Below are 26,572 nucleotides of genomic sequence, written 5' to 3' on the forward strand. Positions count from 1 at the left end.
TGGTCATGTTTGCAGGTTTCGCCCTTTCTCTGGGGTCTGTTTGCTTATGTTTACTTTCAGAGTCCTTGGGGAGTTGCTTTCTGCATTTTCCCCAGAGTTTTAGTTGTAATCAGGGGGCAAGAGGTTCTGGTGGGCTTACTGGATCCCCCCGGGTGGATGTTTTCCTCCTGGCCTTGAATGTCCCCTCTTCCATTGGCCCGATGCCTCCTGTCCTGCAGGTGTCCACGGCTGTCTCCTCTCCAGAGCCTTTTCCTCAAGCCTCATTTCCCCCTTCCCTCCCTCGTTGCGGCTTGTAGCTTCTTGGCAAGTGTCAGCTTCCCGCTCCACAGGAATATGAGGACTGGGGGAGCCGAGGGGCTCGTCCAACCCGGCATTGTGTCCCCAGACCCCATCTTGCTGGCATGGGGTCAGTGGCTCCGTGTTTCTCAAATAAATGATTGTACCCACCTTCGTGAATCTGCAGCCGAACTCTGCAGAGATTCTATGACTTACGTTTATGCAATCCAAGTTCACGCCCCAAGTGCTGTGTTGATGCAGCGCTGTTCTCAGCACGTTGATGTTCTGTGAACCCCGCCAGCGGGCCCACTATGCTGGCAGCCACAGCCTTCCCCGCCGACCCTGACAAGAAGCCTGCCTGGTGTCCGTCTGCAGATCCAGCGCACTAGCTGAGAAAGGCGGTGGACTGTGAGGGAGGAAATGGCACAGGGCTTCCTGTAATTAGACTGTGCTGAGTGGTCCACTCATCCCGTGGACTCAGGGAGGAGATGAACGGTGGACGTCTCTCCTCACCACTCCCTGCACGTCCTTTTTACATCACGCAGATTTCTCAGTTTTTAATTACAGCCTATCACTTACTTTTTTTTTTAAAGAAAGGTCTGGTTATCTGGCCTGTTTCATTCATTTATTCACTGAACATTAGCCAAGCACCTATCACGTGTAGGCCATCTCCCTAGTTTTCTGGATTCAAAGAAGCTACAGGAAACGCCTCACGCCTGCACTTGGCATCGTTAATCCACTGAGTTGCTGGACCAAGTGGGAAACCTCGGTGGCAGCTTTAGGACTGCCGTCCCCTCGCCACCCCCACACCCCTCACCATACCCAGTGCTTCCCTCCTCTGGGGCTGACACATGAGGTCATGCAGGTTGTCTCTGCACATAAGCACTCAGTCAGGGGGTGGCTGAGTGCTGGAATCTGGCCAGTGTTCTGCTGGCCAAGGCCTGCCCTTATCGGGGATGATGTCACCGGAAGGAGGGTCTTTTCCTGATATGAACCAGGGCCCAGGTGGGCCGGCTGTGGCCCCATCGCTTCCCCTTCCACCTGCTGTATCCACTGTCTCTCATCCTCACCAGGTCTACTCCACACCCTCTCCCCCGGGGACCCCAGCGCTGCCTACCGTCCACCCCGTCTGTCTTCCACACCGCAAGGTCATCTTTGGGAAATGCAAATCCAAACCCATGTATGTACCTCTGGGCTCAGAGCCCTTCCTGACCCTACACTGCCTGTGAGGGCAGGTCCAGGCCTGCCTTCCTGGTGAGGACAGCTCTGCAGTGCCCAGCCCCGCCTCGGTCACCAGCTGTGCCTCTGAGTGCCCAGCCTTCCCCAAGCCCTCCCCGCAGCCACCACCTCACATGCCCGGGGGACTTAACACCTTCCCAGATTATTTGACTTGTCTGCCACGCATGGGATTTACTCTTAAGAATAAAGGAGCAGGCACATTATTTTCCAAAGAGGATAGAGGATGAGGAGCTCGCGAAGGAGCAGCCAGAGACCTGGGAGGAGAGCTGGGTCCAGGGCTGCGAGCTGTTGGGGGTGGGGACTCAGGATGCCAGCAGCGTGCATCGGTGGGGACAGAAAAGGGCGTCGGGTGTGCCTGTGACATGAGAGCAGAGAGGCAGGCTGTGCTCTGGACATGCATTTTCATTACAGAAGTAATCTGCGCTCTCTGCAGCCTCCTTGGAAAATAGGAAAATATAATGAGAAAGATAACCATTCAATTTCAACACACCCAGAACCGCCGTTCACGGTGGGGTCCTTCCTTCCAGTTTTCTAATGCGTATATTTACATCTTTAAATGATTTCCCCCTATTTAATATATTATTAGTGTTTCTGTATGGTTAAAAAGTTTTTGGATAATGTAATTTTTTAATAGTTACCCAATATCCTATAATGGATTTAACCAGTCCTCTAATTATTGGGTATTTATCATATTCCCAGTATTTCCATTATTACAACACTCATGTAAACATCTCTGTATGTAAGTTCCCAGATGCAGACTGTAAAAAAATTTAATATATTTATTTGGCTGTGACGGGCACGGGGCGCTTAGCTGTGGCACGTGGGCTCTCTAGTTTTGACACGTGAGTTGCAGAGTGCGCGGGCTCAGCAGCCCTATGTCACGTGGGATCTTACTTCCCCGACCAGGGGTTGAACCTGCATCCCCTGCATTGGAAGGTGGATTCTTTTTATTTTTTCTCTTTAAACCTTTTATTTTGTGTTGGAATATACCTGATTAACCATGTGGTGGTAATTTCAGGTGAACAGCGAAGGGACTCAGCCATACATATACATGTATCCATTCTCCCCCAGACCCCGCTCCTATCCAGGCTGGCACATAACGGTTGAGCAGAATTCCATGTGCTGTGCAATAGGTCTTTGTTGGTTATCCATTTTAAATGTAGCAGTGTGTACATGACCTTCCCCAAGTCCCTAACTATCCCTTTTCCCCCAGCAATGGTAAGTCCATTTTCCAAGTCTGTGAGTCTCTTTCTGTTTTGTAAGTAAGTTCACTTGTATCATTTTTTAAAAAGATTCTACATATAAGGGATGTCAAGTGATATTTCTCCTTCTCCATCGGATTTCATTCAGGATGACAGTCTCCAGATCCATCCATGTTGCTGCAAAATGCATGACTTGATTCTTTTTAATGGCTGAGTAATAGTCCATCACACACATACACACACACGGCACATTTTCTTTATCTATTCCTCTGTCAACGGACGTTTAGGCTGCTTCCACGTCTAGGCTATTGTAAACAGTGCTGCAACGAGCATTGGGGTACATGTGTCCTTTCAGATCATGTTTTTCTCTGGGTATATGCCTAAGAGTGGGATTGCAGAGTCATATGGTGCTCTGGGCTTCCCCACTGGCTCAGCGGTAAAGAATCCACCTGCATTGCGGGAGACCCGAGTTCCTTCCCTGGGTCAGAAATATCCCCTGGAGCGGGGCATGGCAACCCACTCCAGTATTCTTGCCTAGAGAATCCCATGGACAGAGGAGCCTGGTGGGCTGCAGACCATGGGGTTGCAAAGAGTCGGACAGGACTGAGGTAGCTGAGCACGCATGTATGGTAGCTCTATTTTTAGTTTTTGGAGGAACTTCCATACTGTTCTCCAGAATGGCTGTACCAGTTTACATTGGAAGGCGGATCTTAACCCCTGGACCACCAGGAGAGACCCCCCAGATGTAGACTTGATCTAACGGTATGTGTAGTTTTAGGTTCTGGACTCCACTGGCCACTTCCTTCCATAAGGGATGACCAGTGTGTACCCTACAAACAGGGCTGGTGGGTTAGCTGGCTTGTTTGGGGCATAAGAGAGAAGTATGAACGCTCACCACCCTCGGGGAAGGTCTGGTTCAGAGGGATGCGCTGGAGGCTGGGGAGAGGCGGGGTGAGAGGGGACTGCCTAACTGGGGGCTGCTTCCTTCCAGGGCCCCTGTCCTGGCCATGGACTGGGTCTCAGAGGGGCAAAGGCCGTTGTGTTCTGGTTTCCTCCTCTCAGACCCAGGCAGGACAGCACCACACTCTCTGTCTCTCCTGCCCAGGGAAGGCCTGAGCCTCTGCGTGCTGCCCCCATGCCCTCGGGGGGTCCGAGATGCCTGGAAGAGAGGCATGCACACTGGGCACAGCAGAGGGGCGCGGGCACCACTGAGCCGGGCCGCCTTGGGGCAGCTGCATTGTTAGAACCTGCTCTTCACTCATGCCTCCATTGTACAGCGCGGAAAACCAATTTTTCACTTGAGAGGATCAGCGACGTGGATACACGTGTAATTGTCTGTTTCTGCTTTTTTCCCTCTCCCTCGCGTTCTGTAGCCGTAATTTGAAATTTCACAGTCGTCTCCAACGTGACGGCCTCTCTGTGGGTCGCGTTCAGATCCAGCTCAGATCCAGCAGGCACTAATTGAGCAGCTACTCTCTGCCCCTGTCTGGGCAGCCTGTGGTGTGCAGTGGGATGGGGTGGGGGGCTCCAGTGTCAGCCTCGTTGACTTTGCCTCCACCCAGCAGGGTGATCACTGGCCAGCCCGTCACGTCTCTGGGCTTGGTGTCCTTGACTGCACAGCGGGGCTGGGGATCCCCACCCCCAGGGCGGTTGTGAGCATGGAGTGGGGTCACAGGGGAAGCACCTGGCAAGGTGCATGCACACAGTAGGTGTTCAGCTAATGCTCCCTGCTGTCCCGGGGCTTCTCAGACAGTCACTGCTGGGCCGTGCTTTCTACGAGCCTGCGGTGATTGGCATTCACCAGCTGCCTTCAGTTTTGCTAGAAGCTCGGTGGAGGTCATGCTTTCCCCCCAGCCAGGCAGTGCACCTGACCAAAATGTCAAGTGCCTGCTTTCAGTCGAAGGTGTTCTAACCCAGTGCGATAACAGGGGTCCTCTCGGGCTGATCAGAGGCTCAGATATACATTCCCCTGTGTCTTTGATTAATTTTTAAAAGAGAGAAATGAATTAATTATTGCCTAGTGAGTATGGAGGCTTGGAATGGAGGGACGAGCGGAGAGTGGGCCCTTAGGAGGTGCCTCAGTGGGAACCCAGCCCCAGGCACCTGGGAGCTGTTGCTGGTCCTGTGATTCCCAAGAGACTGGCCACTAAACCGCCCGAGAGACAGAGGAAGGTGGCCACACAGGCTCGACCCAGAGGTGGCCAGGGGTGGGGGGGCATTTCCTGGGTTCTCTGGATCTCCTGGAGAGTGAGACATAATAGGCTGCTTCTCTCCAGGGTCCCCTCATCCCCCCCTTCCTCAGGCCTGAGGCTCACGACCTGCCTCAGGAACCAGCAACCCCCTTCACTCCATCATCTCTTCGGGCCCCACTGTGGGTGTCCGTGGAGGAAGGCGGTCCCCAGGAGGCAGATCCTTCTGCTGCTTGGAGGCAGTGGAGGAGCCTAGCCTCTGGCGTGAGTCCAACAATTTCAGGGGGCGTGGAGAGGGAGAGGTGGGAGGCCCTTGCCCTCCCACATGCCCCCCACCCCATACTGGTGGCGGCTTCTTCCTCTCCAAGTCGTCCGAGGGTCAGTCTCCTCCTCTGCTTTCCCACCCCACCCCCTTGGGAAAGGCCCGAGTGGCCCTGGTGAGCCCCACATTCAGCACCCTGTCCTCTGGGCCTCAGTCCCCCCTGTCTGTCAGGCAGGGGCTGGACTCTGAGACGAGGTCTGCATGGAGCAGGGCCCTTCTCTGCAGCATGTCCCTGGGGAGGCTTGGCTGACGCTACATGCTGTGAGGGGTCAGCACCCTCTCCCCAAGGGGAGCGGCAGCCCCCCAGACAGGGGCTGCCCCTCCCCCCACCCGCTGACTGACTCCCCAGGGCCCTGGAGCTGTTCAGTCTACATCCATTCATCAGGGAGCCTTCAAACACTCACCAAATGCCTGCCGAATGGTGAGTAGCTGTGGGATAGAGGGGAAAGCGGCTCATCCCCGCGCCTAGCCCTGAGCTCACAGCCAAGGGGAGGAGACAGAATCGGACAGTTAGAGAGTAGAGTGATGTAGTTGTCGTGTAGGGGGTGGTGGAAGGCCTACAGAGGAAGGAACTGATGAGTCTGTCTGGCTCTTTGGGAGGCTCAGTTGGCAGAGGGTTTTAAAGGATGCATAGGAGTTTTCTAGGCAGCAAGTCAGGGTAAGGAATTCTAGGCATAAGGAATGTACCATGGCACAGAGGCGTGGAAGGGCTTGACACATAAGGGAATGGTGAGGAGTCTGTGTGACTGAAGTACACACAGGGTGTGTGAGTGTGTAAGTTGGTGTGTGTGTGTGTGTGTGTGTGTGTATGTGTAGAGGAGAGTCAGGAGTCAAGGCTAGCCTGGATATCAGTTAAGGGTCTCCACCCTGGCCATGTGTAGGTTTGGGGCCCAGGGCTGAGCACCTCAAGGGAGGCTTTCGGGACAAGGAGCCCTCCTCAGGCACGCAGACACCCCCAGTGCTCACGACTCTGTCTTTAAGGAAGGCTCGGAGCAGAGGCTGGTCCTCCGGGAGCCTGAGCCAGCTCATCAGTTATACCTAAATGCCAAAGGGAAAGGTGTCCTCCCCCAGCATATGGTTATTAAAGCGCGCCATCTTTAAGCCTCATTAAGGGCTGTTAAATGCTAATGAATTTAGAGAAGGGCGTCTTGGGGCCTCTGTTTCCTTGGAAACGTTTGAGAGCAGGTGCCTTATAATGAGCTGTACCTATTTTAAAAAGTGAGCCACGAGGCCCGCTTTGATAGGCTGGATCTCAGATGCTGATGGGTAAGTGTGAACAAAGCTGGTGGAGACCAGTGGAGACGCTTTGTGCTCTCCGAAATACCATTCTCTGGTGGTTTCTATAGAAACCACTGGCACCTAGGTAGGAGCATCGCGGAGCTCCAGAGTCTCATTTACGCAGCACAGCATTGCCTCCAGCCTTGGTGACTCGGCCTGGCCTCTGAAGACCACTGGAGCCCTGTTGGCAGGGTGGGACCACACTCCGGACGAGACAAGACAGATGTATGTTGCTGTAGCTGTGGTTTTGCTTTAATTATGCCTGTGCTGTGCCTGCTGCTAGATTTCCTCTGGTCCTCACTCTGCTTATTGTTTCCGGCCCCACTGACAAGGAGAAGAATTAACATTTGTGAAGCTCATTCCTCCCCACAGAGCACTTTAAGGAAACTTTGTATTATTGAAGCATTTAAATATATACCAAAGTAGAGAAACTGTTTAATGAACCTCCAGCACCCGGTTTAAACAATTATAAACATATGGCCAGGCTTCTTTTAGCTCTAATCCTACTCATTTTCCCCAGTAGTCTCTCCCTCCCCACCCCCACTGCTGAATTATTTTGCCACGAATCCCATAAACATGCTAGTATTTCATTTGTGCACGTGTGCCAAGTCGCTCAGTTGTGTCTGACTCTTTGTCACCCTCTGGACTGTAGCCTGCCAGGCTCCCCTGTCCATGGGGATTCCTCAGACAAGAATACTGGAGTGGATTTCCATGCCCTCCTCCCAACCTAGGGATCGAACCCGCATCTCTTGTCTCCTGCATTGGCAAACAGCTTCTTTACCACTAGTGCCCCCTGGGAAGCCCAGTATTTCATTTATACACACTCTTACTTCTTTAAAAGATAAAGACTGAAAAAGATTGCTATAATACCATTGTCCGTCTAACAATTTAGCAATAGTTCCTTCATATCATCAGATATTCAATCCATATTTAAGTTGCCCTGATAGCCTCATGGTTTTAAACATTCTTAAAACAGTTGCCTTGTCCAAATGAGGAACTAAACATTTGGTTGATAAATCTCTTAGTCTTGTTCAGTCTCTGGGTTCTGTCCGTCCTTGTTCTCCTTGTAATGCATCTATTGGGAACACATTGGTTGTTGCTCGTCCTTCGTTTTCCTCACTGCATCCCCCGTGGTGTCATTTAGCACGTTCCTCTGTTCCCTGTGTGTCGTATAAACCGGGAGTCGAGGCTAGACAGGGCTTTTGATGCTGCAATGTGCACTCAGTCACCGGGGGAACTTGTTACTCTGATGCTAATTCTGACTCAGTGGGTCTGGAGTGGGGTCAGAGAAGATACACTTTTAATAAGCTCCCAGGTAATACCTATGATAGACGCTTGATAAGATTCAGGGATTTTTTTTTTTTTCTCTCTTCCCCTTTTCAATAATATTTGATCAGATTCAGGCTCAGTGTTTTGAAGAACAGGTCATGGTACATTCTTCCATCAGGAGGCCCCCAACGTCTGGTTGAACCACTTTTGATGGTGATGTGATTCATCAGGGAGTTCAGGGGTTGTCTGCCTGGCATCCCCTTTATAAAATCCTCATCAGGTTTTCACCTAATGATCTCAGTAGTTACTAATGATCGTTGTCGAGATCTGTGAATTCATTAGAGGTTGTAGAATACCGGACTACTTCTATAGAGAAAGCTTTGTTTTCAAACTTAGCTACCCTGAGGACAGAAAAGGCAAGAGAAAAGCTTGAGTCTTTTCCTTTATTTACAAGTTTTCAGAATAATGATTTGCTTCCCTAGCATCTCTAAAAGTACCTAATTAGGTTTTCATGGGCTTTTTCTTTTTTTTTGGTATCATTATGAATTTTTGTCTTAATAACATATTTGATTAAGTCTCAATCAGTTGTGGCTCTTATTATTCCAGTGCTCAAATTGCCCAGTATTTGGTGAGTTGAGCCTCCTTTAAGTAGGCTTCTGAACCTTTTTTTTAAAATCAACTTTATTATAACTTAATACAGTTAACTGCCACCCATTATTGTGCACAAATCAATGAGTTTTGACAGGTGTATACATTTGCGGAACCACCACTGCAATCAAGATACAGAGCATTTTCATCATTCACAGGTTCCCTCCCGCCCCTTTGCAGTAAATCTCTTCCTCTGCTTCAGCCCTTTGGTAGCTACTGATCTATTTTCTGTCACTAAAGAGCAGTTTGCATTTTTTTTTCTGGACTTCTGTATAAATGGAATCATGCAGTAGATACTCTTTCGTACCTGGCTTCTTTTAGCATAATTGTCTGGGATTCATCCACATGGCTCTATGTATCATTATTCCTTTCTATTGCTGAGTCATATTCCAGGGTATGACTGTATCAATCTGTTTATCCATTTACCTGCTGATGGACATTCTGGGTTGTCTCCAGTTTTGGGTTATGACTAATATAAATGAAGTTGCTGTGCCTGTTCATGAAAGGTCTCTGTGTGGATATGTATCTTCACTTCTCTTTTGTGTAGCTGGGAGTGTAACCATCAGGTGGTATCATATGTATCTGTTTGCATTTGTAATAGATTGCTGGCCTGTTTGCCCAGTGGCTGTGCCATTTTGCACTCCCGTTAGCAGCGTGGGGAGGTTTCAGTTGTCCCCCACTCTCCCCGACGTTTGCTGTGGTCAGTCTTGTCCATCTTAGCCGTTGTAGTGGATGTGTAAGTGGTACCTGTTTGTGGCTTTCATTTCGTTTTCCTGATGGCGGATGCTGCTTCTCACCTTTTCATGGGTTTGCCGGCCATTTGAATACCTTCTTCTCAGAAAGTCAGTTCAAGTCTTTTGCCTATTTAAGGTGATAATAATACTGATGATGATGATGATGGTCTAGGAGTTCTTTGTATGTTTTTTTCCCATTCCGTGGCTTTTTTGTGTTCTAGTAAAGAAACGTTTGCCCGCTCTAAGGCTACACAGACCTGCTCCTGTGTTTTTAGTCTCATAGTTTTTCTTGTATTTTGAAGTCTTGGGTCCATTTTGAGTCAATTTTGTGTCTAGTGTGAGGTAAGGCTTGTTAGCTTTGTCACGTAGTGTGAGCTCCGTTGTTTTAGCACCACTTGTTGGAAAGACATTCCTTTCCCATTGGATTGCTTTTGGAACCTCTGTTTGAAAATCAGTTGTCCATGTAAGCACGGGTCGCTTTCTGGGTTCTCAGTCCTGGTCATTGATTAATATAGCTCTCTTTCCCCTATACTGTAGTTCTTAAAATTGGATAGTTTAAATCCTCCAACCTTGTTTTCCTTTTTCAAAATTTTTCTGGCTATTTTAGGTTTTTATCATCCCATTTCAATTTTGTAGTCATTCTGTCACTTTCTACCTCCTGGTATTTTTCTTAGGATTATATTTAATATATAGATCAATTTCAGGAGAATTGACATCTTAATGATATTGAGTCTTCTGACTCGTGCCCATTATATTTCTTTGTTTATTTAGACCTTCTTTAGTGTCTCTCAGCAGGGTTTTGTAGTTTCCCATATTCGGAGGTTTCACATACTACATTAAATTTATTTCTCAGTATTTCGTGGTTTTGAAACCTATTGTAAATGAGTTTTTAAGAAAATTTTTATTTTCTAGTTGTTTGTTTCTCGTATATCAGTTAGTTCAGATCATTTCATTTGCTCAGTCTTATCTGACTCTTTGCTACCCCATGCACTGCAGCATGCCAGACTTCCCTGTCCTTCACCATCTCCCAGACTTTGCTCAAGCTCATGTCCATTGAGACGGTGATGCCATCCAACCATCTCATCCTCTGCTGCCCGCTTTTCCTCCTGCCCTCAATCTTTCCCAGCATCAGAGCCTTTTCCAGTGAGTCAGCTCTTCACATCAGATGGGCAAAGTACTGGAGCTTCAGTTTTAGCATCAGTCCTTCCAGTGAATATTCAGGGTTGATTTCCTTTAGGATTGACTGGTTTGATCTCCTTGCTGTCCAAGGGACTCTCAGGAGTCTTCTCCAACACCACAGTTGGAAAGCATCTATTCTTTGGCACTTAGCCTTCTTTATGGTCCAACTCTTACATCCATTCATGACTACTGGAAAAACCATAGCTTTAACTATATGGACCTTTGTTGGCAAAGTGATGTCTCTGCTTTTTAATATACTATCTAGGTTTGTCATAGCTTTTCTTCCTAAGAGCAAGCATCTGTTAATTTCGTGGCTGAAGTCACTGTCTGCAGTACTTTGGGAGCCCAAGAAAAGAAAATCTGTCACTGTTTCCATTGTTTCCCCATCTATTTGCCATGAAGTGATGGCACTGGATGCCATGATCTTTGTTTTTGAATCCTGAGTTTTAAGCCAGCTTTTTTCACTCTCTTCTTTCATCAAGAGGCTCTTTAGTTCTTCTTCACTTCCTGCCATTAGGGTGGTATCATCTGCATATCTGAGGTTGCTGATATTTCTCCTGGCAATCTTGACTCCAACTTGTGATTCATCCAGCCTGGTATTTTGTGTAATGTACTCTGCATAGAAGTTAAATAAGCAGAGTGACAATATACAGACTAGACGTGCTCCTTTCCAATTTGGAACCAGTCTGTTGTTCCATGTCTGGTTCTAATTGTTGCTCCTTGACCTGCATACAGACTTCTCAGGAGGCAGGTCTGGTATTCCTATCTGTTTAAGAATTTTCCACAGTTTGCTGTGATCCACACAGTCAAAGGCTTTAGCGTAGTCAATGAAGCAGAAGTAGATGTCTTTCTGGAACTCTCTTGCTTTTTCTATGAAAAAGAATGGGCATATGTGTATGTGTAACTGGGTCACTTTGCCATATGCCTGAAACTAACACACATTGCGTATCAACTGTATCCCAATATGAAATAAAAAGTAAATTTAAAAAGTGTATGTATAGGCTATTCAGGTGTTCTATTTCTTCTTCACTTTTGTAAATTTTTTTCTTTCAAAGATTTTGTCCATTTCATCTAAGTTGTCAGATTTGTTGAAATAAAATTGCTCTTATCATTATTTCTTTCAATTTATTTTTTTGTTGGCTGTTAGTGTCTTCATTTCTTCCTGTTGATCTGAGTACCAATCTACTGTTATTACCCTTCAGTCTGAAGAACTGCCTGTAACATTTCTTGTAGTGTAGATTTGCTGGTTGTGAATTCTAAGTTTTTGTTTATAAAAAAAGTCTTTATTTTGCCTTCATTTTTCCATGTCAACCCTTTAAAAATTACCTTTATGGAAGTATAACTGACACATAATAAATAGCACATGTTTGAAGTGTATAGTGGCGACATGCACACGCATCCGTGAAACCATCACCAGGATCTGTAACACACCCATAACCTTCACGTGTTTTTGTGCCCCTTCTTAATGCCTCTACTGATGTGTTCCCTGTCGTTAGAAGTTAGTTTCCATTTTCTAGAATTTTTGTGTAAATATGGTCATATGGCAGGTAACTCTTTTTTGCATGACTTTTTTTTTCCCATTCAGCATAATTATTTTTGAGATGGACCCACTTTGCCGTGTATCAGTAATAGTTCATTCCTTTGTGTTGCTAAGCACTATTCCATTTTAAGGCTATTGCACAGTGCACCTTACCTACTGATGGACATTGGGTTGTTTCCAGGTTTCAGTCACTACAAACGAAGCACATGAACAAGCCTTTGTGTGGATACGTGTTTTAATTTCCTTAGGTGTTACAGACTGAACTGTGTTTCCCTGTGCCCCCTGCAAATCCGTAAGTTGAAGCCCCAACCCCTAATGTGACTATATTTGGAAATAGGGCCTTTAAAACCTAATTAAGGTTAAATGAGGACCTAAGTTGTTGTTCAGTCAAGGTTTTTTATGAAATTTTCTTGCTCTTTCTGTGATCCAATGGATGTTGGCAATTTGATGTCTGGTTCCTCTGCCTTTTCTAAATCCAGCTTGTATATCTGGAAGTTCTCAGTTCCTGTACTGTTGAAGCCTAGCTTGAAGTATTTTGAGTATTACCTTGCTAACATGTGAAATGAGTGCAGCTGTGCAGCTGTTTGACATTCTTTGGCATAGTTCTTCAGGCATCCTGTCTATCAGATCTAATCCCTTGAATCTGTTTGTCGCTTCCAGTGTATAATCATAAGGGGGTTGATTTAGATCATATAAATGAGGTCCAAGGAGCGAGGCCCTAATCCAAGGGGCTGTGTCCTTTTATTTATGTTTGGCTGCGCTGGGCTTTCCTTGCTGTGCACGGGCTTTCTCTGCTGCAGTCTGCAGCTTTCTCATTGCGCTGGCTTCTCTTGTTGTGGAGCACAGGTTTTAGGCACGTGGGCTTCAGGAGTTGCCTCACGTGGGCTCAGGAGTTGTGGCTCACGGGCCTTAGTTCCCGCACGGTATGTGGAATGTTCCTGGACAGTGATCAGACCCATGTCCCCTGTATTAACAGGTGGATTCTCATCCACCGTACCGCCTGGGAAGTGCAGACTGGTGTCTTTTAAGACGAGGAAGTTCACCAGAGCTTTCTCTGTGTGCTGCACAGAGCAAAGGCCACGTGGGGACACAGAAGAGAGCACCATTTTCAAGCCAAAGAGATAGGCCTCAATCCCGTTGACACTTTGATCTCGGACTGCCAGCCTCTGAAACTGTGGGAAAATAAATGTCTGCTGTGTAAGTCTGTGGTACTGTATCATGGAGGCATTGGATAAAATACCTGGCAGGGGAATGTCTGGGTCATGTCTGGCATATGTTTAACTTCTAGAGAAACTGTCAGTTTTCCAAATGGTTGCACTCTTACATTCCCACTGACATTGTGTGAGGGTTCCATTGTTCTCTGTTTTAGCCAACGTTTGGTATGGTCAATCTTCCTGATTTTAGATCTTCTAAAATGTATGTAATGTGTTATCTCACTGTGGTTTTAATATGCATTTCCCTAATGACTAATGGTGTTGAGTGTGTTTTCATGAGCTTACTTGCCATCTGTTTCTTTTTTTTTTTGATGGTCTGTTCAGATGTTTTGCTCATTTTAAAAATCAGATTGCTTTTGTAATACTGAGTTTTGAGTGTTCTTTATATTCAGAACATAAGACGCTTATCACACGTGTGATTTGTAGATACTTCTTCACAGTCTACAGGTTGTATTTTCATTCTCATAGCAGTTTTTTAAGAGCAAATTAAAATTTTTTTTAGTAAAGTCCAGTTTATCAACATTTGTTATTAGTGGTCAATATAAGTAAATTGTATAACTCAAGGCCACAAAGATTTGCTCCTGTTTACTTCCAGGAATTGTATAGTTTGGGGCTTTTTATTAGTCTGTGGTCCATTTTTTATTAATTTTTATATGCGGTACAAGGTATGGATGGAAGTTAATGGTTTTACAAATAGATATTCAATAGTGTTGCAACATCTGTTGAAAACAGTATCTGTGACTTTATGCCTTTGTGGAAAATCAGATGACTGAATGTATGTAGGTCTTTTTGGTACCGTCTCTTCAATTCTATGTTTCCTTTGTCTGTCTCGACACCAATGCCTATTGTTCTCATTATTGTAATCTTACAATGAGTCTTGTAATCAGGTAATGCAAGTCTCTCAATTCTTTTTCTTTCTCAAAGTTGTTTTGACTATTCTAGCTTCTTTGAATTTACATTTCAATTTTACAATCACTTTGTCAGTTTCTACAAAAAAAAAAAGCCTGCTTGAACTTTGAATGATGTTGCATTTAAGCTGCAGATCAATTTGAGGAGCGTTGAATTATTAACAATTTTGAGTCTTTCAATCCATAATCATTGTATATTTTTCCATATAATTAAATCTTTCACATTTTTGTTAGATTTATCCATGTTTATATATTTTTATGCTATTGTAAGAAGTATTTCTCAACTTCAATTTCTGCTTATCCATGGTTAAAATATAAAAATATAGTGGATATTTGTATATTTACCTTGAATTCTGCAACGATGCTAAGCTCATGTATTCTAGTTGCTTCTTTCTTTGTAGATTCTATTTCTGCAAAGACAATCATGTCATCTGTGAATAAAGGCAGCTGAAATGCTTCTTTCCTAATTTAGATGTAATTTCTTCTTTCCTTCTTCCTCCTGTTACCTTGGATTCCCTTGTGGCTCAGTCGGTTAAGAATCTGACTGTAATGCAGGAGACCCAGGTTCAGTTCCTGAGTGGGCAAGATCCCCTGGAGAAGGAAATGGCAACCCACTCCAATATGCTTGCCTGGAGAACCCTAAGGACAGAGAAGCCTGGTGGGCTACAGTCCACGGAGTCACAAGAGTCAGACACAACTCAGTGACTAAAACACTACCACCTGTTACCTTATTGCACTGGCTCAAACCTCTAGAGCAGTGTTGACTTAGAAATGTTGAAAAGAGACATACTTGCCTTATTTCCAATCTTAGAGGAAAAATATTCTTTTCCATAGTTATGTATGATGTTAACTGTAGTATTTTGTTGTTTTTTGGTAGATGCTCCTACCAGTTGGAGGACGTTCCCTTTTATTTCTAGTTTGTTGAGAGTTTTTATTATGAATCGCCACTGGATTTTGTCAAATGCCTTTCTATATCTGTTGAAGGGATAGTGTAGTTTTTCTCTTTTATTGTGTTAATATGGTGAATTTTCTTGAAAAATTTCCAAATATTAAAGCAACCTTGTAATCCTGGGATAAATCTCACTTGATTATGATATATTATCTTCTCTACATAATTTGGATTCTACTAGCTAAAATCTGTATTTATGAGAGATATTGATCTGTTCTTTGCTTTTCATATAATATCTTTGTCTAGTTTTCAGTTCAGTTCAGTTGCTCAGTTGTGTCTGACTCTTTGCAACCCCATGAACTGCAGCACGCCAGGCCTCCCTGTCCATCACCAACTCCCGGAGTCCACCCAAACCCATGTCCATTGAGTCGGTGATGCCATCCAACCATCTCATCCTCTGTTGTCCCCTTTTCCTCCTGCCCTCAATCTTTCCCAGCATCAGGGTCTTTTCAAATGAGTCAGCTCTTCTCATCAGGTGGCCAAAGTATTGGAGTTTCAGCTTCAACATGTGTCCCTCCAATGAACACCAAGGACTCATCTCCTTAAGGATGGACTGGTTGGATCTCCTTGCAGTCCAAGGGACTCTCAAGAGTCTTCTCCAACACCACAGTTCAAAAGCATCAATTCTTCGGCACTCAGCTTTCTTCACAGTCCAACTCTCACATCCATACATGACCACTGGAAAAACCATAGCCTTGACTAGACGGACCTTTGTTGGCAAAGTAATGTCTCTGCTTTTTAATATGCTGTCTAGGTTGGTCATAATTTTCCTTCCAAGGAGCAAGCGTCTTTTAATTTCATGGCTACAATCACCATCTGCAGTGATTTTGTCTAGTTTTGCTATCAGAGTAATTCTGTCCTCATAAAATAACTTGGAAAGTGTTCCTTTCTCTTCAGTTTTCTGGAAGAGTTTGTGTATAATTGTATTATTTCTTCCATAAATGATTACTAGAATTGACTAGAGATGAAATTGGCTTGGCCTGAAATTTCCTTTGTGGGAAGGCTTGAAACCTCAAATAAAATTTATTTAGTAAATATAGGATTATTCCAATTTTCTTTTTCTGTTTCAGTGGCCTTTGGTAGTTTCCGTCCTTCAAGAAATGCATGTATTTCATCAAAATTATCTTTTTGGTATGAAGTTTTTCATGCTATTTTAATTATTTTAAAAATATCTGTATAATATGTAGTGATATCACCTCATTTCTCTCATTCGTGATATTGGTAATTTGCATCTTTTCCCTTTTTCCTCTTATCAGTCTGGATAGAGATTTATCAATTTTGTTGATCTTTATACATTTTTGTATCACTGATTTTTCTCTATTTCTCTTAAGAAATTATCATTTACTTTTTAAACTTTTTTCTTTTCTGCTTAAAACTTAGGTTTATTTTCTTTGGGGTTTTTATTCTTTCCTGCTATAGATGTTTAGTGCTTTTAGTTCTCCTCTAGTTTTGCAGCTTCGTTACACAACTGTTGATACAGTTTTTCATTTTCATTCAGCTAAAAATATTTTCTAACGACATTTTGTAATTCTTCTTGATCCATGGATTGCTTAGGAGAATTTAGATTGCAAATACTTGGGGGTTTTCCATATATATATATCTGTTAGTGATTTCTAATTTAACTCCATTGTGGTCACACATCATACATTGTAGGTTTGAATCTTTTTAAATTTATTGAAACTTGTTTGATGTCCTATAACGTGGTCTGTTTTGGTAAAGGTTCAGTGTGCTCATTTTGGACGCTTTTCAATCAGTATTTTTTCTTTTCGGCACAACTCTTATCCCTGTCCTTTGGGAACTCCATTGACTAAAATATTTAGGTTCTGATATTATCTCACAAGTCCCTAAGACTTCACTCATTTTTTCTTTTTAAATTAGGACTTAACTTTTCTTTCCTTTTAATGAATCTATTTATTTATTAACTGTGCTAGGTCTTTGTTGCTTTGAGTGGGTCTTTTCTAGTTGCGGCGGGCAGGACTACTCTTCGTTGAGGAGCTTGGGCCTCTTGTGGCAGCTTCTCTTGTGGAGCGTAGGACTTGAGGAGTCACGGCGCACAAGCTCCGTGGTCACGGCACACAGGCCCTAGAGCGTGGGCTTGGGAGTTGCGGCACGTGGTTGCTTAGTTGCTCTGTGGCACTGGAATCTTCCTGGACCAGGGATTGAGCCCGTGTCCCTTGTGTTGGCAGGCAGATCTGTATCCACTGCTCCACCAGGGAAGTCCTTGTTTTTTCTTAAGGTCGAAATATTTCTATTGATCCTTTTCCAAGTTCACCAGTTCTTTCTTTTGTCACTTCCATTTTGTTATGGTGCTTACCGCATTGTTAAAATATTTTTTTCTGTTCTAAAATTTCTACTTAAAGGTACAAAGTATATATGTGTGTGTGTGTGTGTGTATGTGTGTGTGTATAAGTGTGTGTGTGTGTGTGTGTATATATATATATACATATATATATGTATGTATGTATGTGTGTATATATGGGCTTCCCTCATAGCTCACTTGGTAAAGAATCTGCCTGCAATGCAGGAGACCCTGGTTTGATTTCTGGGTCTGGAAGATCTGCTGGAAAAGGGATAGGCTACCCACTCCAGTGTTCCCTTGTGGCTCAGCTGATGAAGAATCCACCTGCAATGTGGGAGACCTGGGTTTGATTCCTGGGTTGGGAAGATCCCCTGGAAAAGGGAAAGGCTACCCACTCCTGTCTTCTGGCCTGGAGAATTCCATGGACTGTATAGTCCATGGGGTCACAAAGAGTCAGACAAGACTGAGTCACTTTCACTTATATGTATGTATGTGTGTGTGTGTATATATATATGTGTGTGTGTGTGTGTGTATGTATTTAATTTCTGGGCTTCCAAATTGGCTCAAGTGGTAAAGAATCTGCCTGCCAATGCAGGAGTCATGGGAGATGTGGGTTCAGTCCCTGGGTTGGGAAGATCCCCTGGAGGAGGAAATGACAACCTGCTCCAGTATTTTTGCCTGAAGAAGCCCATGGACAGAGGATCCTGGCGCGCTACAGTCCATGAGGTTGCAAAGAGTCAGACAGTACTGAGCGTGCACTGTACTGCTTATATATTTCTATTTCTCTGTTGAGATCATCTGTCCATTCATTTCAGGGGTGTTTATCTTGAGGATTAGTATTTAATAGATGTTTATTTGAGGATTTTTATTTAATAGTTGTTTAAATGTGTCTGATAGTATGGGTCAAACATCTGGGTCATTTTGGGGTTGGCATATATCATTTCTCTTTTCTTATGGGTACTGTTTACATTTTCCTGGTTCTTTGTATGTCAAGTAAATTCAGAATATATTGTGATTTTTAATATTATGTTGTAAGATCCTGGTCTTGTTAAAATCCCATGGAGAATAGTGATTTGTTTGTCCTAATAGGCAGCCAAGCCTGTTAGATTCAGATCGTGAATTCCTTCTCTCCTGTAGGCAGTAACTCTATTTTCAGTTCCATATTCAAAACCTTCGTTATGCTGAACCCCTTAAGGGTTAGTTTCAGACTGGGGCAGCAGTCACATATGTCACTTCTCAAAGCTTTAGCTGTGCTTCTTTGGTTGTGTTCCACACACACGTAACTTAAGGATTGTCCTGGGATGCGGTCAGTTCATATACAGAAGCAGAGGATTCGTTCCTCAGCTTGCCTGGCTTCCTGAACTCCCCTTCCTGGCTCTCCTGCCCAGAGATGGGGTTCTTTGAGAATGTTAGCCTGCTGCCTCGTCACACCATGTCCATAAGTGGGATCCCCTTCAACACAAATTGGCCAGAGAAACTAGATGAAAAGATAACATGAATTTTCCCTCTTCTCCTAGTTCTTCTATTTAGATTTCTTCCCTTCTGGTTTTTAAGTATTTGTCCTGCCCTGTCAGAGCTGTTGGGGTTGGCATCAGGGCGGGGCTAGGAGAGCAAGGAGATATTTTAAAACTTTCCCCCATATTCTCTGACTTACAAGGACCCATTTTCTTATTCCTCTGGCCAGGATGATGGATTTATTTCAAAATTTTTGCTGTCCATGTCTGCTATGTAATTCCTTAATTCAGTCTGTCTGTGGGACAACATCAGGAGTTAAAAGGCCAAAAAAAAAAAAAAAAAAAGAAAGCCCCAAACAAACCCCCAGTGCCCCCCTCCCCCCAAAACTAAAACAAACAAAGACTAGAACCTTACCTGTCGTACTGATCTTTCTTCAAATTTCAGATTCCCTCTTCAGCCTACCAGCTGTTGTTTACTTTGCAAAGTCTTCAGGTAGCTGCTTCTTGGATTGTGTCCAGAGTTTTTAGCTGTAATTTATGAAAGAGAGTGAGAGGCCCTAGTGGGTTTGCTCCATTTGGATTTAAAACTAGATTTTGTTCATTTTAAAAAATTCAGTCTTTTTTCTTTCCAGTATGTTTCGAAATTTTCAGTTGCTGTGTCTTCTAGCTTGGTAACGTTCTCTTTCACAGTGTCTCATCTGATGTTAGCCCCGTCTGGCGCACCCTTCCCTCAAACATTGTGTATCCACCACTAGAAATTCTGTGGGGCTCCTGTATCCTCCACATCTCCTCTAACCTTGGCCAGTCTTCCCTCTGCCTTCTTAAACATAGGTTACGTGTAGCTGTAATGCCTAGTGTGATGCCTTCTTTGTCACCTGTCTCTCTTGTGGGTTTCGTCTGGTTTAGAGACCAAATCTGAGTGTGGTGTTTGCTCATTGTTTCTTGGCTCCTTCAGACAGAGCTAGGACATGTTTTTCTTTTTAAGAAAAAGCATATCATTGTTTATGCTGATTTGTCCAATTCAGATTTAGCATTACAGAGCTTTTCTTTAACTTCTTTATTTTTATACATTTTCTAATCTCTTTTATACTGAAAAATTTTATTTTTCTCTGCCTTAATTCAATTTTTATGGTATGTATTGACACTAGCAATGTAATGACTGGAAACAGTGTGATATTTCTTACAGTTCTTTTTGTTCGCAAAGTATATCCAATTAAGATTTACCATCAAATTACTGTTTTTCAGTTTATAATGTGTATCAACAGAGGATCTACCTTCAACTACTGTGCTTTCGTGTCTTTTAAAATGAATCCTATTTGTGTGGTTAAGCTACTAGCTAAAGATGGCTAATTTTATTTGCTTAATTTTGCTTTCACATTTTAGAGTCTGCCTTTTAATTTTGTTGTATAATTTTATAAAATATGGACATGGTTCTGGAGAAGGGATTGGATAACTACAGCCCATGGGCCCAATCTTGGCTACACTGTTTTTGTATGGTCCTTGAGTTAAGAATGGTTTTTACATTTTTAAATGACTGTAACACACATCACACACACACACACACACACACACACACCTCACACACACACACAGAGTGTGCAACAGTGCCTAAATGTAGCTTCCAAGCCCTAATATATTTACTGTCTACCCCTCTGTAGGGATCCTCTGGGTTCTACCTCCAGCCCTGAATTCCCCAATCTGTCCTCTCCGGTTCAGAGGCAGCCTGACTGATTTATTTACTTACTTAGTTTCTGGTTTATTTTCTGCTGTTTTTGTGGAGGCAAACACAACCTTTCCGCCCTGTTTTTCTCTGCCTTGGCTCTGCACTGAGCATTGTCTCCTGGGGGCCGGCCCACAGCGGGCCTCACCCTCTCTCAGCACTGCACACAGCATTCAGAACGCGCCCTGGACTGCCATCTATTTAACCGGTCCCTTCTTGTATATTTGGCTCAGATGGTAAAGAATCTGCCTGCAGTGCAGGAGGTGTGGGTTCAATCCCTGGGTTGGGAAGGTCCCCTGGAGAAGGAAATGGCAACCTACTCCAGTATTCTTGCCTGGAGAATCCCATGGACAGAGGAGCCTGATGGACTACAGTCCATGGGGTTGTAAAGAGTCTGACACGACTGGGTGACTAGCACGTTTTGTACATTTGAGTCATTTCTGCTTTTTTAATTTCACAAGTGGTGCTGGTTTCAGCAGCCTCATGCTTCTGTTTTCTGGGATTTGCTGCTGTAACTTTGGGGTCAGTTCCTACAAGTCGGGGTGCTGGGTTATACATATTGCCGAGTAACAAGGCATATGCCGTTTTGCTTGGTGTTGCCCAAATTTTCTCTGGGGGGACAGGACCATTTTACATTTCTGTCAGCAGTGTGTAGTGTAACTAATGCCCCACAGCCACCTAACAGAGTGTGTTGTCAAACTTTGGGATCTTCTTATTTGATAAGAGATGATATCTCCATGTAATTTTAAAATTTTATTTCTTATGAGCAGGATTGAAGGACCAGTTACATTCCCTCTCATATGAACTCTCTGTTCATTTCTCTTGCCCATTCTTCTGTAGAGCTATTGGTCTTTTTCATCGATTTTTAGAAACTGTCTGTGTATTAGGGACTGTTAAGGGTAGTGACCTATAAATTGGGGCTTCCCAGGTGGCTCAGTGGTTAGGGATCTGCCTGCAATGCAGGAGACACAGGTTCTATTCCTGGGTCTGGAAGATCTCCTGGAGGAGGAAATGGCAACCCACTCTGGTACTCCTGCCTAGAGAATTCCATGGACAGAGGAGCCTGGCAGGCTACAGTCCATGGGGTCGCAAGGAGTTGGACATGACTTAGCAACTAAACAAGAACAAGACCTATAAATTTCAAGTATCTTTCCCATCTGTCTTCTTTATTCCTCTTAATTATTGTTTCTCATGCCATGCAGTAGTGTTTAGTATTGTTATTAGTGTTATTTTCATGTAAATTTCATGTAATTTCGTGTATCTGTCTTTTTTATTCCTCTTAATTATTGCTTCTCATGCCATGCAATAGTGTTTAGTATTGTTATTACTGTTATTTTCATGTACTCAGATTTGCCATCTTTTCTCTCGGTGCTCTGGCCTTGGAGCACCAGCCAGGATAGTTTCTCCTAGTTTCAGGTTGTAGGAAAATTTAGTCATACTCTCTTCTCATATTTGTATAATTGCTTTTTGTCTTTAATAGAAATTTCTGATTTAAAAAAAATTACCCACAGAGCACTTTTGGCGTACACTGTCCCGTGTGACCGGCCACTTTCCCTTGTGTGATTCTAAGCCACGGAAAAGGGCCCTGTGCTCAACTCTCCCACGTGCCTTTGTGCAGAGACTTGTCTCGTCTTAGAACCCGAAGAGACCAATATGTTTATTTTCAAGGGGAAGGAACTGAGGTTTGGGGAGGAGGGGTTTGTCCAAGGACCCGCAGCCCCATCCCGGGGACAAGCTCCGGCTGGCCTGGGGAGAGGATTATGATCAGCTGCTCTGTGTTGGCTGCTTGGCCAGGCCTGTCACCATCCTTCCCTCCCGAGCCATAGGTCCTGCTGTTAGTCCCACCTTGCAGGTGTGGAGACTGAGGCCTGGAGAGGTGAGTTGCCTGTCCTGGACCAGGCAGCTAGATGGGCCATCATGCTCAGGTACCCGGGCGTCTGCCTGAGAGCTTGGCCCTCCCAACTCCGGATGTCTGGCGATGCCGAGCATGCATGCACTGAGCGCCACCCCACCCCCCCTGCCGCGGCCTCAGAGATCCTTGGAGGTTGAAGTGTCCTTGTCTCCATGTCAAGGGCCGTGGAGGGGCCTGTGATGGACTTCGTGATACCCAAGGGCCGGCATGCTCCTGGCAGCCAGAGGCCACAGGTCGCAGCTTTTCAACTTGTCCTTTTGTTCATTCATCCATTTGCGTAGCTGCTCACTCACTTATCCTTCATTCAACACACCTTCCTGCCGCCTGCAGTGGGCAGTCCCAGTCCTGGCCAAGGATGACCAGACAAACAAACAGGAGCACCACGTCCTGCGGGGTGGGCGGGTGGCCTCGGCCGTCCTGTGGGGCCCAGAGCAGTGGCTCCCTCGCTGTCCCTAAGGGCCTGGGTGGGAGGAGGGGAGCTGGCTTCCCCAGCCCTTCCTGTCTCTGGGATCCAGCGCTGAGTAGAAGCTTGTCATCCAGGCCAGTCCCCGGGTGGTGACGATTCGAAACCAGACGCGGTGAGGGCAGGACTGCCCTGGGCACACAGTGAGTCAGCAGGCCAGACCAGAGCCTCGCCTGTCCCCTCCAACCCCACGCACCTCGGACATGGCAGGGGCCCCTGGAAGGGAAAGCTGAGCCTTCAGTTGAATCCAGAGCAGCCCAGTTACCCAGGATTGTCTGGTGGGTCAAGCAGACTTTTTAAAGGGTTATCCGGAGGTTTTCATTGCACTGAATGTGTCTTGATCACGTCTTCCTTTCCTCTCAGAGCTGTAGACTCTTGGCCAAATGTCTCCAAGCGTCTGCTGATGGAGGCCCGGGTTGCCAGAAGAGTCTGAGTGAGGCTCCCCTCTGGATCCAGCTAGTTAGGCCCGTGTAGCGCCATCCCAAGGCCCCTGGGACAGGACGCACCAGCTGTCGGTGTAATTAAGTTCGCCATAAAACCCACCAACTAGACGCACAAATGACTTCCCTGCTCTTTCCCGGGGCAGGAGCAGTTGGGAAGACAAGTCAATCATATTCGGCGGCCATCACTCCAAAGGTCAGCCTTCCACTTAGAGCAGCGTTATTGGCAGGGATCACCCATAACACGGCTGGTTTCCCGGCCGTTGGATTTTACGACACCCTAATGAATTGGGCCATTTCCATGCATTCTCAGGAAGTGTACAGAACAAGGGTTTTCATTCTCCTGGAAAAGTTTGTCTTGGGGAGGCAAGGTGGCGTGTTGGTGGGCACGCAGGTAGTTCTGCCAGGGTCGGCTGAGCACTCCGGCACTTCGCTCCTCCGGGCTTCGACGCCGCCCTCCGGGGTGAAGCTTCCTCCCATGTTGGCAGGAGATGAATTATCTGATGCTCCCACCGCCCTGGCTGGAGCTCCGGGAGTGGTCCTCATACCCCATCCTCTCCTGGGTCAGTGCATTTCCTGAGTGCGTGTGGGGACTGAGGTGCCGCTGCTGGAGATGGTCCCCGTGCCCATGGGCCTCACGGTTGTGCCCACCGATGGCCATTCTCCATGGGCCGGTGGGGCTCTGGGGGGCTGTGTGCCCCCGACCCAGGAGGAGAAACTCCTCGGTGCACTGGTCACGTCCAGGCTCATGAGTTGGGTCAGACTTACTCCCCCCCTTGCTGCCCCGGCCGTCCTCAGCCCCCTGCTCCTCACCTGGATGCGGTGATGGCGAGAGCTTTAGGAAAGGGGGCAGGAGGGCATGTAGCCCCGACGTGGCCTCAGGGTGGAGGTGTCGGGTGGCTGGTGATGGGGAGGGGGGCTGTAAGCGAGGGGAGAGGCGTGGCCCCACAGATGGGCGGGGCCGTGGGTCGGGAGCCCCAGTGATGTGCCGGCCTTGCTCCCACCCCTCCCTGCTCTTCCCACCAGAGCAGGTTCCAAAGCCTGTCTTGAAACAGCTCTGTGCTTGGTGAATCGGGATAGCATGTCCTCATAAGGGCAGATGTTGGGCACTGAGGCCGCGTGCCCTGTCCGCTCACAGGCCCTAGACCACTGCCCCAGCTCCAAATGGGCAGGCCGGAGCATCCGTCCGCAAAACAGCTTCTGTGCCCCTCCTGGCTAGGAGTTGGAGTGTCCCTTCTAGCTTACACTCCAGGAGACTCAAGGCTGCCTGGGAGGGCAAGGCAGGCCTGCGGGATCCTGGTGCAGGGAGAGAGGAAGGGAGGGAGGCAAGGAGGCGGGCAGCCCCTTGCTGTCTGGGGAGCAGCCGCACAGTCTGGCCTGGGCTCCAAGGCCTGCATGGCCACCCTCTCTTTTCTGCCCCTGGATCACTCCTCAGGCTCCAGGGGGCCTACCCAGAAATCACACTCACTGGGGACTGCTTCTGAAGAGGCTCAGAGAAGGTACTTGTTGGTTGCCCACCCTCCTCCCATCAATTTGTCCCAACATTTACCAAGTCAGGACTTGGCCAGCAGGAGGCCTGGATGGGGCCCCCCCACCCCCGGGAAGCATGACGCCCTGGCCCTGCACCCTTGAGCAAATGCCTGCATCTCTCTGAGCCTCAGTGTTCCTCATCTGGAGAATGGGTTACAAAATACTCCTCTGTCTAAATTGGATTTATGGAGTGCTACATTTCACGTGAATGTGACTTACATATGTTTGAAAGAGGATGCTACCATATCTAGGTCTGCAACATTGGCAAGATTTTAAATTTCAGTTTTTGAAATATGTCAAGACAGCTGGTTTCCCAACTGGCGGCCGAGGTGCCAGAGAGCTGTGTTTGTGCTGTGGCCACGTGGTGGCGCCCTGGGAGCTGGTAAACAGGCCGCCAGGCCTGGCAGGCGGGCCCAAGGCGCTGTGCCCACAGCCTGCTGCTCACTATTGCAATTTAAAGTCATCCTGGAGTTTGTTGCACGGAGGTACTTGTTGACCCTGGCGCTGGGACTGCCACCCTGCCCCTAACCATCCCATTGTTGTAGAATGGAAGGTTCATGTGATAAAATGCTCTGAAGAAAGCGGAACAACGGCTTGATACTAAATTGCGTTAGTTTAGAGATGGGAGAGTGTGGAATGTTGGTGATGTTGTAAGAAAGAAAGAGTGTCTTTAAAGGTAGCTAATGTACTGTGATTCTGGCTCCGTGAGCTGGAGACTACTGGCTCCCATGTTGCAGGTACCACTCCGGGGGCTACAGGCCCAGGCCTTGAAAGCTATGAATTGTGGGACTCTTCAGAATCAAGAGCACAAAATATGGCCCGGGTTTTGGTGGGCAGCACATGACGGTGCCCTTACGTGCCCTTGGCCGGGCGTGGAGCCCTTCCCTAAGCTCTCCTTCATTGGCCCCTGCTGCTCTCTAGGGGACCAGTCACGAGGCTGGGGGGCATCTTCATGCCTCCCTGGGCCCATGTGCCAGTTGGTGTGGGGAGGGTGTGGGCATGGAGGACATCCACGGGGAGAGGCAAGGCGTGGAGTTGTCAGGGAGCAGGGCCCGAGGGAGACAGACGTGTGCCTGCTGGGGGGCGGGAGGCCCCGGAGGTCTCCCTCCAGCAGCCCCCACACCCATGCTTGGGCTGCTCATCCTGGGAAGGGGGGGGGCGTGTCTTCACGTACTGCCCTCCCAGACCCTGCAGCCCACATGTACTCGGCGCCCCCCCCGGCCCTGCCTGTGGACTCTGGGGGCCCCACTGTGACGGGTGCCCACTCTTGCAGGTGGTGAGAAGCTACAAGGCCACCATCCAGCAGACCCTGGACATCCTCTTCCTCCGGGAAGGCTCCGAGTTTCTGAGCAGCACAGATGCTTCAAGCCGGGACTCTGCCGACCGCACCATCATTGCTTGGGATTTCCAGAGCTCCGCCAAGATCTCCAACCAGATTTTCCACGTGAGAAACCCTGTCATTGGGCCTTGCTTTCAGGTTGAGCCCCAGCCCCAGGTGCATCCATGTGGCCCCCAGGCTGTCTGGGGTCCCAGGTCGCATCCTGCAGAGGTGGTTCAGCCAGCAGGAGCTTTGGAGGGAGAGGGCTGCCTGAAGTCTGTAGGGTTGGGGGAGGCAACGTGCAGGTCCAGGCCTGCCCGGAGTGCCTAGCATGGGCTCCCGGATCGGGGTGACTCCCTCGCGGGCCTCTCACTCGCTCTCTGCCCAGCACAGCCAGGCCACGGGGTAAAGGTGTGGGAAGCAGCCTCATTCACGCCCACAGGAAAGTGGCTGTCCACCCCGAGACAACCCTACTCTAACCCTCCCCAC

General features: G+C 46.8%; 1 protein-coding gene across 1 annotated transcript in view; it reads left to right on the plus strand.

The window, feature by feature from the left end:
- Positions 1-26,572, plus strand: part of WDR25 (WD repeat domain 25) — a 148,955-nt gene that overhangs the window by 116,633 nt on the left and 5,750 nt on the right. The window contains exon 5 of the mRNA XM_014477552.2: positions 26,039-26,209. Within this exon, the coding sequence (XP_014333038.2) occupies positions 26,039-26,209 (171 nt within the window). The remainder of the gene's footprint in view (positions 1-26,038; positions 26,210-26,572) is intronic.

The sequence above is a fragment of the Bos mutus genome, chromosome 21 (genome assembly GCF_027580195.1).
Source record: "Bos mutus isolate GX-2022 chromosome 21, NWIPB_WYAK_1.1, whole genome shotgun sequence".
NCBI classification, from domain to species: Eukaryota; Metazoa; Chordata; class Mammalia; order Artiodactyla; family Bovidae; genus Bos; species Bos mutus.